The 16,764-nt window shown below is 38.7% G+C and overlaps 1 protein-coding gene across 3 annotated transcripts in view; it reads right to left on the reverse strand.

Annotated features, from left to right (window-relative positions):
• The window catches only part of gkup (glucuronokinase with putative uridyl pyrophosphorylase), a 50,559-nt gene that overhangs the window by 23,025 nt on the left and 10,770 nt on the right, over positions 1–16,764 (reverse strand). For 2 of the 3 annotated variants that reach the window (XM_061925540.1, XM_061925539.1), the window contains exons 2-15: positions 8,481–8,587; positions 8,312–8,356; positions 7,459–7,612; positions 7,278–7,349; positions 6,255–6,343; positions 6,014–6,170; positions 5,027–5,104; positions 4,287–4,378; positions 4,075–4,180; positions 3,603–3,682; positions 3,419–3,487; positions 1,292–1,352; positions 1,175–1,191; positions 1,044–1,101 (exon numbers count right to left, since the gene is read on the reverse strand). In XM_061925540.1, coding sequence (XP_061781524.1) covers positions 1,044–1,101; positions 1,175–1,191; positions 1,292–1,352; positions 3,419–3,487; positions 3,603–3,682; positions 4,075–4,180; positions 4,287–4,378; positions 5,027–5,104; positions 6,014–6,170; positions 6,255–6,343; positions 7,278–7,349; positions 7,459–7,612; positions 8,312–8,356; positions 8,481–8,587 — 1,185 coding nt within the window. The remainder of the gene's footprint in view (positions 1–1,043; positions 1,102–1,174; positions 1,192–1,291; positions 1,353–3,418; positions 3,488–3,602; positions 3,683–4,074; positions 4,181–4,286; positions 4,379–5,026; positions 5,105–6,013; positions 6,171–6,254; positions 6,344–7,277; positions 7,350–7,458; positions 7,613–8,311; positions 8,357–8,480; positions 8,588–16,764) is intronic. The other variant, XM_061925541.1, reaches the window with a different exon arrangement.

Below are 16,764 nucleotides of genomic sequence, written 5' to 3' on the forward strand. Positions count from 1 at the left end.
CTTTATTACATTCCTATTTTATTAATTCTTGTTCTTATTCTATTTATGTATTATCATTTTGTCTGTTATCTATTTTGCTAGTTTATGTTAAGTTATACAACAGTGTAAACTTGTCAAACACAAGTACAACATGAATAACAATAATTCATATTATGAATTATTATTCACAATATGAATAAGAATAATTATACATTTTATGAATAATATTTAGTATTATAATTTCACAGACCTGGCTTAATATTCATGCCAGGTCTGTGAGTATTAAACTAACACTGAGGCAGGTGTTGCACATTCAAATGTAGAGAACCCATATTCACGCACACACATTTACACACTCGCACTTATTAGGAGGAAGTCTCAATAATTAAACCCTTATGTAACTTAGTTACAGAATCAATTTCAATTTCTTCGCCGCAGATCCTTTTTACAAGTCCAAAAATACCAACTTAGCCTTGATGATGGTTGCAACGTTTTAACGGCTTGCACCGAGCATGCAGCCAGCGTTGATTAGAGTTTCTCCCATTTTTTAGCATTTCACAATTACTATTTTCACTTCACTTTTTACCTTCCTTTTATTTTATGCTGCGCCATTAGAGGATTGGCCTTACGCATGGAAACATAAAATAGAGAAACAATTAAGTTGTTTCTTCTCACTGTAGCGATGCACATAAGTTGTTGTCTTTTTCTTTTTATACAATAAATACAATAGTAGTGCGTCGTAACCACAAAAAGACAACACATGCAAGAAAAGCCTGTCTGACATTTTTCAAATGTATTGATTGAATGAAAAAATTGAGCAACAATGCAATTTATAACTGAACTACTTTTTGATAAATGTGGATAGATGCGCACAGAGTAGAAACTGATTACCGGATTTGTTAATTGGACTTGCATGACTTTGGTACGGGTTCAGCCCCTGACAAGGTTTTGTTGTATTCAGCTTTATATTATAATGATAACAAATACAACACCCAGTGTCATGAAAGTAATGAAATCAAGGGTGGTCAGTGACACAGTGTCAGGTAAATACCTGACCACCTTACATCATCTGTGAGGTTGTAGAATTTCATGAGACATTTCAGGGTAGCTGAGACAATGGCGCTGCACAGAGGATTGCAAGAAAGAATGAAAGTGTTTAATACATTACTGCATGTTTAATATGAAAACATTTTACCTGCTTCCAGCAAGACCCTTCAATAAGACAGACAGAATGTAGATTGTGTGAAGTTTGTTTGATAGACAGTAGTTCACTCTATTAGTTATAAATTGATAGTATTTAAGTGACTCTCACCACTTGTCGAGGGATGTTTGTGTCATACTTCAGCGTGAAGTTCTGCTTTGTCAAAGCAATACTGCAAAAGTTAAAAAGTTAAGTTGTCAATGATGAAGCATTCTCATAAATATAATTCATTCATATAAAGTGCACCTGGAAAGTATTAACAGCGCTTCATTTTTCCTACAGTCTTATTCCAATATGGAACGAATTCATCTATGTCGTCAAAATTTTACACACAATACACCATAATGACAATGTAAAACGTTTGTTTTTTTTTATTTTGGGAATTCATAAAAAAAAACAATAACGTACATTAGTATTCACAGCCTTTGCTTAATACTTTGTTGATGTACCTTTGGCAGCAATTATAGACTCAAATATTTTTGAATATGATGCCACAAGCTTGGCACACCTATCTATGGGCAGTTTCGCTCATTCCTCTTTGCCCATTCTTCTTTGCAGCACTTCTCAAGCTCCATCAGATTGGATGGAAAGCGTTGGTTTTCATCCAGGATGTCTCTGTTCATTGCTGTATTCATCTTAGTCTAGTCAGGGAGGTGACTTTCAGAGCTACAACATTCCTCTGTGGAGTACAACATTCCAGAAAGACCACTATTTCTGCAGCAATCCACCAATCAGGTCTGTATGTTATTGTGGCCATTCTTAGTAAAATGTTTGCCAAAATGCACCTAAGACTCTCAGACCATGAAAAACAGAATTCTCAGGTCTGATGAGGCAAATATTGAACTCTTTGGCGTGAATGCCAGGCGTCATGTTTGAAGGAAACCTGGCACCGCTCATTCATCACCACGCAAATACCATCCCTACAGTGAAGCATGGGGGTGGCAACATCGTGCTGTGGAGATGTTTTATAGCGACAGGAACTGAGAGACTAGTCAGAACAGTGGGAAATATGAATGCAGCAATGTACAAAGACATGTTGGATGAAAACCAACACCTCCCATCCAACCCAACTGAGCTTGAGAGGTGCTGCAAAGAAAATGGGCAAAGAGGAATGTGAAAAACTTCCCAAATATAGATGTGCCTTAAGGCTGTTATTGCTGCCAAAAGGTGCGTCAACAAAATATTAAGCAAAGGCTATGTACATGTGAATTTTTTATTTGTAATACATTTGCAAAAAGTTTTTAAAAAACCTTTTCGCATTCTCATTATGGGGTATTTTCTTTAGAATTTTGAGGACAAAAATGAATTAATTCCATTTTGGAATAAGGCTGCAACACAAAAAAATGTGGAAAAAGTGAAGCGCTGTGAATACTTTCTGAATGAACTGTATTGTCTACTATTTATCCAGTGTAGGTTTAAGGGTGAGCTGGAGCCTATTCCAGCTAACTTTTGGTGATATGCAGACTGCACCTAGGACACCATTCAATCAAAAAACATCCTGTGATTGAATAATAATATTACAATATTATAAGTAGCATCAGTAGTCTAAGCCAGACACGGGCAAACTGCAGCCGTGGGGCCATACATATATGGCCCATTATGCTTTTTAAACCGGCCCACTGAAAGTTTCCAAATTGTTATTAAACCTTTAACATTGACCCTTGCCTGCAATAAGATTGGCATTTCCATTTCTACGTTACCATATATCTTGAGCAATTGAAATGATTCCCATAGCTTTTTAAGCAGAGATTGTGCTTTTAGTGATGTTCAGTATGGGTCATTACAGTAATTATCAGTCAAAGCAGCTCCAGAATGATGAGATTTTGATATAGCAGAATGGTTCGGTGCCTGTTTATAAAGTAGCACAAACATATGTGATGAAGAAATAATTTTCATACAACCAGGTTCTTGAGAAAATGTATATCCTATCAGACTTTTGGGTGTTTGTTTTCAAGTTTCAGAGTTTCTCGTATATTCTTCTGTTATTGCTTGATTGACATTTTGAGAAAGTTCGGAAGTAAACAAGGAGAAATCTTCACATTCTCTTAATGCTCAATGTTTTACAGTTAATATTGGAAACCCCAAAACATTTATTCATGTACAAGCTTTTTGAGGTTACCCGTCATAACACATTTAGCATGCAGTAATGCAAAACAACCTTCAGATATTTACAGTAGAGTACACCTGAAAGAGGTTTGCCGACAACTGATTAATCAATAGTGTTATAGGCAATCATACCCTTGTTCGGAGCAGAGCTGGTAGAATTTCTTACAAGTAGCTTGCAGCAGCCGGAGGCCTCCAAGATATCTGTGGTGGATGATTTGTACATTATACTGTAAATTTAACAATAACAGTTGAGGCTATCATAATATAAGCGTTTGAATATTTAAACTCATTTACTGATTTGTTTTATCATACACACCCTTCTTTCCTACTGATGCTAAACAAATCCTGCAAGCTTCCAAACTCTGTAGGGTCGTTAAGCGGGTGAGGGAGTAGGACCTGTAATATCAGTGTAGCATGTAGATGAATGAGAACATCCTATAGACACAGACTCTCATCCAGATCATTGTATTCTCAGGGCATTCAATTGGTCAGAACTAGACAGTTTTGTTTGTCTTAGAAGACGTTTCACATTTCATCTAAATAAGCTTCATCAGTTCATGCTCATAGACTTTGATTGTTTGGATATCGTCTTATACTTAAGTTGATCAGATCTAAGTTTAAGACATATGAGCATTACCAATGAAGCCAACTTGGATGAGAGGAAAAACATATTTTAAGACAAACTGAACAGTCGAGTTGGGATCGATTGTATGTCCTAAGAAATCAATATAACATGATTGTATGTTTTCAGTGATAATGATGTGTGTATCAATGTTTGTGAATCGTACCAAAGTTTGGCTCTCTATGAGGGTGACTTCAGCCCAGAAGTTTGAGATAGACATAGCAATGGTTTTCCCGTTGAAGCCATCTGACGGATTCCCCATCAAGCCGACCCTGTATCAAGTGTTAATATTTATTATTGTAATAATTCCATTTATGGCAGGATTACGACACTCAATGCATTGAAGAATGAATCATTACTAATTTTTTTTTAACCAACCTAGCGTAAGACCGAAAAGTGATAGGTCTGGCAGATTTGTCTTCTTGCTTGATTGCGAAACAAGTGAGCCACTTGGTGTAGTCTGACAAACCCTAAAATTTTCAAGACACAAATGTTTATAAGTGAATAATTAAATGCAGTTCTTGAAAACTCTCTCAACTGCATTACATGGAACTGCATCAGATGTTTAGATCCAAGATCTCTTATTTGCAGTCCAATATAGAAAAAAACGGCTCAAAATAACCCAGCCAGTATAATTCAATAATGAAGTAAAGGCACGCATACTGTAAATAAACAAGCTGAAGCCTGAATACTGCGGAGCAATATAGATACAGGATTGCCTCGTGTGATTTCACTTTAAGATGTTACAAAGCCAGCATCCAGTCCAAAATTGACAATCTCCCTACTAATTTTATGATGAACATAATTTAAATACATTTTAAAAGACCACTGATGACAGAAAACTGTATTGGATGTAGAGGCTATAGAGGAGATTAACAACGAGGCTAATAAACCGGCTAAATTATGAAATAATCAAGATGCCAAATGCAGCATGACCCACGACACTGCAAAACACTTTCAATTAGCAGGCATTTGCTCAGGCTATGCATTATTTATTGCTGCAACCTGTACATGACAGGTACAAAAGCCCTCACTGTGTAATGCTTTTTGTTTTCCTAAAAAGAAACATAAAGCAAAAGGAATTTGTACAGTTTAAAAAGTGTATACAAATCACAAACCACTTGTCCAATGAGCTGAAAGCCAGTTGGAAGCTTCATTCCAAACACCTCAAGCAGATTCTCGTTGATCAGCCTCTCCTGAGAGAGAAGAAATTATTGTACCAGCATCTTTGCTCCTAAAAGTCAGTTTTACCATTACAACCAAAAAAATAAAGTGAAACCTCTTAAGTTGACTGCCCCGTAAGTCATTGTAGTGACTGGTAAAATGTGACAAAACACAAATTTTACATTAAAACCATGACGTGATGTAATGAAAAACGCACCCAACGAGCCTGGCAGTTTTTGTCTAAAGGCACCATCTATGACAAGCAGTGATGCAGGCACCAAGAAATGACAGATTACATCTCTAAATTCATATGTGTAGATAGAGTATACACTGTCGAATAGAAGAGTTGGTCCTATAACTACTTTTTATTGTTTAATAATTGTCTTGTCTTTTTTATACTTTAAATATATTTTATAAATGAAAGGAGAAAAGATAAGGGAAATTTGCATTAATTTAATGTGTCATTTCACGTCAAAATACTATATCAGTATCGAGATACAAAAATTACAACTTCTTGCAATGTGCATTTCATTCCAGCACACCAACACAGTTATTGCCAGTGTTTTGCCAAAAACAATTGCATGGGGTGCGGAAAATAGGTTTTGTTGTCTAGACTGTCTCTATATTGCAGAAAAGGTGCCACAGATAATAGTTGTTTCCTGCATGTTCATCTACATAGCATACCAGCAATACCACAGGTCGTGGCAGGATACCAGATGTGCAGGAAATGACCGGCTCCATGGTGACAGCAGGGAGCACACGCAAAATCCTTATTTAAATAGGGCATCCATATTTGCACTTTTGTTCTTGCAGTCTTAGTCAATCACCCACTCATATTATTACCAAATGTTATAGTTTGCACATACTATTTCACACTTGCTATTTGAGATATCAATAGATCAGGCCCTATGTGGGCTCTACTGTAGTGTTTTTTCACAAACCCAGAATTTTCCAAACGACCTGTCGGGGGCTTTCGTCTGGAGACTCAGGAAGTCAGACAGGTAGGGCAGTGTGTCTTTCTGGATGCAATAAAACACCACACTTGCAAAGCGGGAAGATGTCCGCCCTTCATCTGGTTTTTCCAGGAAGCGAGTTATTCTTCATCAAAAGGCAAAAAAAAGTTGCCTTGTGGTAATTCAGTATTTTGTAGACGAAAAATAAAATACTCTAATTTCTGCTGACCTGTTAGAATCACGGCAGACCTCTACAATTCCCCTGGAGCTGCTTTTTTCACTTTCTTCCATCTTGTAGAAGATTATCAACTCTCCAGGCTGTAACACACACACAAAAAAGTACAGTACAACATTGTAAGTGAAAAACACATGAAGTACAATAATTTAAGATAACAAATTATGGATTTAGATTTGAACTTCAGAGGTTAAAACATAACCATTCATCATGCGATGTGGAAGTATCAGTCCAATCAACTGATGAAAAAAAGCCAATTTGTGGTGATGAGCATTGAATACAAAATGGGGGGAGAGGCCCACACATCTCATCTCTCTACTTTGCTACAACTACGGTCTTTAAAATATTTTTTCACCTTCTTTAGTAAAGTGCTGGCACTCGTTAATTTGCAATTTTATTTTCAGTTATAAAGAGTTCTGGCAAACTGCGTGGTCACCCCTGCTATGTTTACATCAGCAAGAAATACAATGTATAACTAATCTTCAAGGCAATCTGAACGTGCTGAGTATATTTTATAAAGGCGGACCGCGAAGAGCGTTTGGAGCTCTTTAGGCTAAAACAAGTTCCATCTCTGCCATCAAGGTGACAGTGCATGACAAGGTTCTCTACAAAACTACGGAGGATGACAACCGTTAAGTGACTGTTTGGCCAGACTTACTGTAATATTGTGGTGCATTCAGTGACACCCTAGAAACACAGACTAAGGCTTTCATTGACCTTGCTTGTGCTATTACTGTATGCTAAAACTTAATGTGGCTCTATGGTGGGCTATTCTGCAGCTGTACTCAATAAAAAAGCACACCAAAGTGTGTTTAGTTGTCCTAAAACAGAGTTTCTGAAAAATAAATAAATAAATGTTTCCCCGTGTATACGGAATCCTATTAAAACCGGGGCGATTGGGAACCAAGGTACCACTGTATTTTTGACAGCTCCATTTAGCATCTAGCAACATTGTGTTCAACCTTCAACCATAGAATTTACCTTGACAAGTCATTACAAAATAAAAATGATTCTCACCTTTGATCGGAAGAAACGGATAACTTGACCAATGTCAAAATTGTGGTCTGCACACAACATGTCTCCCGCTATCTGCTCACACAAAGGTGAAATCAAAAACATACAATGTCAAAGACACTGATGATTGATAGAAAATTCTACATTCATACAAATTGGCAAAGCAAATGTGAATTTATCGCACCACCATGACATCATCCTGCAGCTTGCGACTGCGTATGGCCAGCTCCAGGTCAGCTACAGCGCCAAGGCGGTCCTCCAGGGTGGTGCTGCCGTCATTTATTATGTTTTCTACAGGGAAATCATTGGCTGTAGCCCAGCGCTCAAAATGCTTGTATCTAATAATCAGGGAGAACAAAACAGATTTTAGCCAGAAAGCCGTTTACATTAGGTTTAAATCGCAGGCCAAAGAGGTCCAAATCTGATCTTTTCGAAATCAAATTTTTTCTAGCTGACTGTTTTAGTTTACAATTAAAATGCGATCTTTATCAGACTTCAGTATATACGCACACAGGCCCCAATATGGCCTCAAGGTCACTTGCATGCGCAGTTCGATAAAGTAAAAACATAAAGGAAGTTCACCAGATTTCTTAAATGAACAAAGAAGTCGCTACTACACGAGAAAACACGTTAGTGGATTTGTGTCATGGCTGTTGTGTAGAGGAAGTAGGGCTGATGATGCAATACAACTGCAGGAGGAGGAAGAAGAGAATTGAAAAAAGGAAAGTGATTGTGCTGCACACACAAATGACGATCAAATATGACATAAAGGTCCAAATGTTATATTTCCATTTATATAGCAGTCAATCTGAAAATATCATATTCCAATGGATGTGGCCCAAATCTAATGCGAAAAATAGCAGATTTGAGGCCCTTTGGAGTGTTTAGACTGGCAAAAAAATATCCAATCTGTGTCACTTGAGGGCAAAAAAAATAGTTTTGGTGAGCCATACAAAAGCAAAAACTAATGTGATAACTGATAAATGATAAAAGATATGGCAAACTGTTGGTACTCAATATTACAGTTGCGTACTCACTTGTCTGCATTAGTGACAAGATACACCTCTGTGAATAACTGACGCCTAAGGACAAAGCAGACATACAATCAGCACAATGACAAGTTATGTAAATGTTACAGTGGCAAAGAATCAAGAAAACACATGAATGACAATTCAATGTTCGAGTGATTAAGTCACTGAGACTCACATGTTGACGGTTTCCCACCAAAAGTCTAGGATCTTCTTCCCACCAATGCCAGGAAGCAGGGCCTTCGGTACCCCAGTTAGGTAGTTGTACAAGCCCGTATCATCATTCTGGTTGAGGAGTAAATGAATAGAACACAACCATCTGATTGGTTACAAACAGAGCGGTAACAGCCAATCAGCAGTGCGTATTCAGAGCGGTAACAGCCAATCAGCAGTGCGTATTCAGAGCGCATGTAGTCAGTGCTTAGCGTTTAGCAGGTAAGCATCAGGCAGCGGACTCTCCCCAAATTATAATAAACACCTCCCAGTCAACTAAGAGTAACATCACTATGAGCCCGTTGACCTTCTAGAAATATAAAAGGCAGCTCAGCTCGCTCGCAGTCCTGGCTTGAGGTGAAGGCTAATTCGCTTTTAGCGTAACGTTAGCTCATTTTGCGGTGTGTGTGTGTGTGTGTTACGGACAGCAAAGCCCTGTCTGTCTGTTATTTCACTTGACCTTTTTCTGTGTTGATTGAGCTGTGTTGAAGCAGAAAAAAAGGACATTATGTTAAATGAAGAGTTTCTGTCTCTGATAGTTGATATATAGGGATGTCCGATAATGGCTTTTTTGCCGATATCCGATATTGTCCAACTCTTAATAACCGATATCAACTGATACCGATATCAACCGATACCGATATATACAGTCGTGGAATTAACACGTTATTATGCCTAATTTGGACAACCAGGTATGGTGAAGATAAGGTCCTTTTTAAAAAAAATTATAAAATAAAATAAGATAAATAAATTTAAAAAAAATTATTGAATAAAAAAGAAAGTAAAACAATATAAAAACAGTTACATATGATGTAGTAATTAATGAAAATGAGTAACATTTACTGTTAAAGGTTAGTACTATTAGTGGACCAGCAGCACGCACAATCATGTGTGCTTACGGACTGTATCCCTTGCAGACAATATTGATATACAGTATATTGATATATAATGTAGGAACCAGAATATTAATAACAGAAAGAAACAACCCTTTTGTGTGAATGAGTGTGAATGAGTGTAAATGGGGGAGGGAGTTTTTTTTTGGTTGGTGCACTAATTGTAAGTGTATCTTGTGTTTTTTATGTTGATTTAATAAAAAAAAAAAAAAAAAAAAAACGATAATTTCCGATATTACATTTTAAAGCATTTATCGGCCGATAATATCGGACATCTCTATTGATATAATAATGTAACTGCATCATTAAGCCTACATGAACTCCATGGTGTTCAGGCTTGAATAGTCTCTCCTATTGCTATTGTACCATTTTTTCAGCTATAGTTACATTAATCATTAGTAATGCAGCAGCCTAGTTTTGAATGGCAGGGTCCCTGCTATCACATGTTGATAAAAATATAACATTTACATAATAAATCAACTACAGGCTTCCCAAATGCTGTAATAAATTAAGCATGATGAGTTGACTTGAAACTGTTTAATGTTGCACTTTTTATATGTAAAAGAAAAGTTTTGTCCATCCATCAATCCATTTTCTACAGCTTGTCCCTTTTGGGGTCACGGGGGGTCGCTGGAGCCTATCTCAGCTGCATTCGGGCGGTAGGCGGGGTACACCCTGGACAAGTCGCCACCTCATCGCAGGGCCAACACAGATAGACAGACAACATTCACACACTAGGGCCAATTTAGTGTTGCCAATCAACCTATCCCCAGGTGCATGTCTTTGGAGGTAGGAGGAAGCCGGAGTACCCGGAGGGAACCCACGCAGTCACGGGGAGAACATGCAAACTCCACACAGAAAGATCCCGAGCCCGGGATTGAACTCAGGACTACTCAGGACCTTCGTATTGTGAGGCAGATGTACTAACCCCTCTTCCACCGTGCTGCCCGATATTTAATCTGAGCAACAACTTGAGGCAGTTTAATGTTGATTAACGTGGGCAGAATTATTATAGTGTTCCCAATGTTAAAAGGATAATGCCATTGTTTACAAATTTGGTAAATAAATAACCAAAAAATGTATATTTCGTTGTTTTCTTACTGTACCGAAAATGAACTGAACCGTGACCTCTAAACCGAGGTACGTACCGAACCGAAATTTCAGCAGTGCGTATTCAAAGCGCATGTAACAGCCAATCAGCAGTGCGTATTCAGAGTGCATGTAACAGCCAATCAGCAGTGTGTATTCAGAGTGCATGGAGTCAGTGCTCACGACAGAGGCAGGCAGAGAGGAGAGACGGTGCGGGTGAGCAGATAGGTGTTTTTCAGGTAAGCACAAGGCAACGGACCCTCTCCAAATTATAATAAACACCTCCCAGTCAACTACTAGTAACATCACTATGAGCCCGTTGACGTTCTAGAAACATAAGCGGCAGCTCAGCTCGCTCGCAGTCCTTGAGGTGAAGGCTAATTAGCTTTTAGCGTAACATTAGCTCACTGTGCGGTATGTGTGCGTGCGTGCGTGCGCGTCCCACATTAAACGGACAGCAAAGCCTGTCTGTCTGAGAGAAAGACAAGCATTATTGACCTACAGTTAACAACTAAGTTATTTCACTTTACCTTTTTAGGTGTTGATTGAGCTATGTTGAAGCAGCAAAAAAGGACATTATGTTAAAAGAAGAGTTTCCTGAAGCTGTCTCTGATAGTTGATATAATAATGTAACTGCATCATAAAGCCTACATGAACTCCATGGTGCTCAGGGATGAATAGTCTCTCCTATTGTATTGTACTATTTTTTCAGCTATAGTTACATTAATCATTAGTAATGTAGCAGCCTAGTTTTGAATGGCAGGGTCCCTGCTATCACATGATGATACAAATATAACATTTACATAATAAAAATCAACAACAGGCTTCCCAAATGCTGTAATAAATTAAGCATGATGAGTTGAGCATATGTCAGCATGTGGCCCCACTTTTAACTCTTTTTTTCAAACGCTTATTGCAAATGCTTACTTACAGTAAGTCATTAATTTGACTTATGTCATTATTTTGACTTAGTAAGTCATTATTTTGACTAAGTAAATTACTAAGTCATAATAATGACGTATTTAGTATCTCAGGTAACTAGGACTGTTTTGTTTTTACTTTACGGAAACAATATCGAGATATATATCGTATATCGGCATTCAGCATACGGAGCGGAAAACACCAACAAAAAGTTGTAGGCTTCCTCACGCTTCCTCAAGCCGGCCTACTTCACCACAGTCTGTAGTCTATTGCCTCCCCAGGCTGTGGTGGCAGCGATGAGATGAGACGTGATGCCGACAGGCCGAGTTACGCTGTTCCTTACACCCACCCACCTCCTCCCTCCCTCTCCTTGGAGAGACACCACCTTAACTAACACATTTTCTGGGGGAAACACTAATATATATATATATATATATATATATATATATATATATATATATATATATATATATATATATATATATATATATATATATATATATATATATATATATATATATATATATATTAGGGCTGGGCGATATGGCCTTTTTTTAATATCGCGATATTTTAAGGCCATATCGCGATACACGATATATATCTCGATATTTTGCCTCAGCCTTGAATGAACACTTGATGCATATAATCACAGCAGTATGATGATTCTATGTGTCTACATTAAAACATTATTGTTCATACTGCATTAATACTTCATACTTTTAAACTTTCATGCAGAGAAGGAAATCACAACTAAAAAAAAATCACTATTTTTTTCATACGGTGTTGATCTGGAAATGTTTGCCTCGGCATTTTGATGGTGTGGACGTGTGGCACCGAACGGAGATATTGATGTGCGGAGTAAGCCCTCTTCATTGTCTAGCGGGTGACTTTTCAAATGATGCTACATATTAGCAGTGTAGCCGAGTGTCCTGGGTTCGCCTATACAGTGTACTTATCTAATAAAATAATAAACGGGAGACATTAGAGCAGGTTCGGTAGCCACCGCTTCTTTAATGTCAACATCACACACCTCCTTCCACAACCACACACACCCTACGTCACAGCCCTACGGCAACAACTCTGGAGGGACAAAACTCCTCCTCCTTACCTAACACTCCGGTAACTTGGGACACCCTGAACTGTTTGTTACAGCAGTAATTCTACTTTTTATAGCAACGCTTTTGCTCCACACTTGACAAATTACGGTTGTCTGTTCGACATCTTCCCACTTGAAACCAAACCACCGCCAGACGATGGACCCCCTGCTGTTTTTTGGGGAAATTAATTATTCCTCCATTTGTTACCAGATTCGCACCTTCTTTCTCTTGTATTACCACTCCGCTAGCATCACAGCTAACGTTAGAAATGCTGCTACCTCTCTGCTGGGAGAGGGCGTATACGTATGTGGCGTATGACGTGACAGTATTTGACGTGTGTAAGAAGGTGCGCTTGTCTGTCTGTGAGAAGGAGAGACTGGAAAGAGGAGGAGAGCCTGTAGTGTAATGCCCGCAGCTAAAAGCAACTACGTGAGAACGTATACTCGATATCACGATATAGACATTTTCTATATCGCACAGAGACAAACCCGCGATATATCGCGTATATCGCCCAGCCCTAATAAATATATATATATATATATATATATATATATATATATATATATATATATATATATATATATTAGGGCTGCAACAACTAATCGATTATAAAAATAGTTGCCAATTAATTTAGTCATCGATTCGTTGGATCTATGCTATGCGCATGTGCAGAGGCTACGGTTTGTTTTTGTTTTTTAACCTTTATTTATAAACTGCAACATTGATAAACAGCTGAAAAGCAATAAACAAAATAATAGGGGTGTATTTGTATCGAACCATTTCGGTACGGGGGTTTCGGTGCGGAGGTGCCGAACGAGTTTCCACACGGACATATTAAGTAGCGTACTGCACGTTGTGTAAACAATACTCAAAATGCCGGACATTTGAGGCATTTATGAAACTCTGCCCTGACAGCTCCGCAAAAGAGGACATGTCCGGTGAACAGAGGATGTATGGTCAGTCTATCGTAGCCCGTTAGCTGCTAGCATGCTAGCAAAAGAGGACATGTCCAGTGAAACCGATCGCTACTAGCATGCTAGCAGCTAACGGGCTAGGTCCTGACCATACGTCCTCTTTTCACCGGACATGTCCTCTTTTGCGGGGCTGTCCGGGTGGTGTTTCTTAAATGCCTCAAATGTCCGGCATTTTGAGTTAGGGTTGCGTGTATTTTCAATGTACGTTCAGGGTTAAGAAGGTTAAAAACAAAACAAATTGTGAAGGTGTGCAGCAGCATTCGTGAGGGAGGGGAAGAGACAGAGAGAGCGAGAGAGTTGTGATAAACGCGCATGCGTCGTCAGGCTCTGCTTTTTTTCCATAGATTTATCAGATTACATTTTTTATTATCTATAGCAGGGGTGTCAAAAGTGTGCATTTTTGTAACATTTTCCTTGTTTTATTTGGCAAGTTGAAAGAACATGGCGTCAGTATGCTGGTTTTTTTCAATAAAATACTGGAAAGGATAGAAATGTAGTTTGTCTCTTTTATCCAATTATTAATCGATTAATTTAAGTAATAATCGACAAATTAATCGATTATCAAATTAATCGTTAGTTGCAGCCCTAATACATACATATATATACACACACACACACACACACACACACATATACATATATATATATATATATATATATATATATATATATATATATATATATATATATTAGTGTTTCCCCCAGAAAAAAAGTATAACCCATACACCATTTACTACACCCCAAAACCAGTAAAGTTGGCACATTGTGTAAATCCTAAATAGAAACAGAATACGATTTGCAAATCCTTTTCATCCATCCATCCATCCATCCATTTTCTACCGCTTATTCCCTTCAGGGTCACTGGAGCCTATCTCAGCTACAATCGGGCGGTAAGCAGGGTACACCCTGGACAAGTCGCCATCGCAGGGCCAACACAGATTTTGAACATTCACACTCACATTCACACACTAGGGCCAATTTAGTGTTGCCAATCAACCTATCCCCAGGTGCATGTCTTTGGAGGTGGGAGGAAGCCGAAGTACCCGGAGGGAACCCACGCAGTCACGGGGAGGACATGCAAACTCCACACAGAAAGATCCCGAGGCCGGGATTGAATTTACGACAACTCAGAACCTTAGTATTGTGAGGCAGACGCACTAAGCCCTCTTCCACCGTGCTGCCCTCCTTTTCAAATACTTTTCAACCTATATTCAATTGAATAGACTGCAAAGACAAGATATCTAACATTCAACATACCTAACATTGTCATTTTTTTTTTACAAATATTAGCTCAGTTGGAATTTGATGCCATGTTTCAAACAAGCTGGCACAAGTGGCAAAAAAGAATGAGAAAGTCGAGGAATGCTCATCAAACACTTATTTGGAAAATACCACAGGTGAATAGGCTAATTGGGAACAGGTAGGTGGGTGCCATGATTGGGTATAAAAGCAGCTTCCATGAAATGCTCAGTCATTCACAAACAAGGATGGGGCGAGGGTCACCACTTTGTGAACAAACGCGTGAGCAAATTGTCCAACAGTTTAAGAACAATATTTCTCAACGAGCTATTGCAAGCAATTTAGGGATTTCACCATCTACGGTCCGTAACATCATCAAAAGGTTCAGAGAATCTGGAGAAATCATTGCACGTAAGCAGCATGCCCGTGATCTTCGATCCCTCAGGCGGTACTGCATCAACAAGCGACATCAATGTTTAAAGGATATCACCACATGGGCTCAAGAACACTTCAGAAAATCACTGTCAGTAACTACAGTTGGTCGCTACATGTGTAAGTGCAAGTTAAAACTCTACAATGCAAAGCGAAGGCCATTTATCAACAACACCCAGAAACGCCGCCGGCTTCACTGGGCTCAAGCTCATCTAAGATGGACTGATGCAAAGTGGAAAAGTGTGGTCTGACGAAAATTGTTTTTGGAAACTGTGGACGTCGTGTCCTCCAGAACAAAGAAGAAAAGTACCATCCGGATTGTTCTAGGCGAAAAGTTTAAAAGCCAGCATCTGTGATGGTATGGGGGTGTATTAGTCCCCAAGGCATGGGTAACTTACACATATGTGAAGGCACCATTAATGCTGAAAGGTACATACAGGTTTTGGAGCAACATATGTTGCCATCCAAGCAACGCTACCATGGACGCCACTGCTTATGACAGCAAGACAATACCAAGCCATGTGTTACAACAGCGTGGCTTCATAGTAAAAGAGTGCGGGTACTAGAATAGCCTGCCTGTAGTCCAGACCTGTCTCCCATTGAAAATGTGTGGTGCATTATTAAGCGTAAAATACGACAAACGAAGACCCCAGTACAACTTAAGCTGTACATCAAGCAAAAATGGGAAATAATTCCACCTGAAAAGCTTCAAAATTTGGTCTCCTCAGTTCCCAAACATTTACTGAGTGTTGTTAAAAGAAAAGGCCATGTAACACAGTGGTAAAAATGCCCCTGTGCCAACTTTTTTGGAATCTGTTGTTGCCATTAAATTCTAAGTTAATGATTATTTGCAAAAAAAAAATGTTTTTCTCAGTTCGAACATTAAATATCTTGTCTTTGCAGTATATTCAATTGAAGATAAATTGAAAAGGATTTGCAAATCATTGTATTTTGTTTTTATTTACGAATTACACAACGTGCCAACTTCACTGGTTTTGGGTTTTGTACATCTGCTCTCCCGTGCTCGGGGACCCTCCTCTTCAAAAGCTGACCAATCACAGCTCTGCAGTCACCAACGCAAAGCCAGGATTTTTGGGAGGTACACAGAGGGCTGCACGATTAATCAACATGGAATCGACATCAAGGTTTTAATTAGTGAAGTAAAAAACAGCAAGAGGCAGTTTCTTTTCTCTCCACCATCACAGGCATTTGAGTGACAGTTATATTCGCCAATCAGAGTTGTTAAACCTTGCCTTTGTTTGTCTCTCGCTTTAAACAGGGAGAAAGACTTATCACTCTGTGCATCGCTGTCAGCACCTGAGCACGTTCATTTAACAGTGGAATGAACTGAACACATTGAGCCCTTTGCCCCATGAAGCAAAGACAGCCTCCCTAATCGTGACTCCCCACTAAGAAGTGCAGCAAAGTAACAAAAATAAAGAGGAAAAAAATATGATTACAGAGCCAAATGTTCCGTTGCGGTAATATTTAAGCTTCAAATTGGATGGGAAGTACACATCCATCAACAAAGACAAACGAGCGAGAATGCCGTGATGGCAGTAAACAAAAAGATAATGTACGACTAGGGCTTCCTTATCATGAAC

Source organism: Nerophis lumbriciformis, linkage group LG30, assembly GCF_033978685.3.
Source record: "Nerophis lumbriciformis linkage group LG30, RoL_Nlum_v2.1, whole genome shotgun sequence".
Classification (NCBI taxonomy): domain Eukaryota; kingdom Metazoa; phylum Chordata; class Actinopteri; order Syngnathiformes; family Syngnathidae; genus Nerophis; species Nerophis lumbriciformis.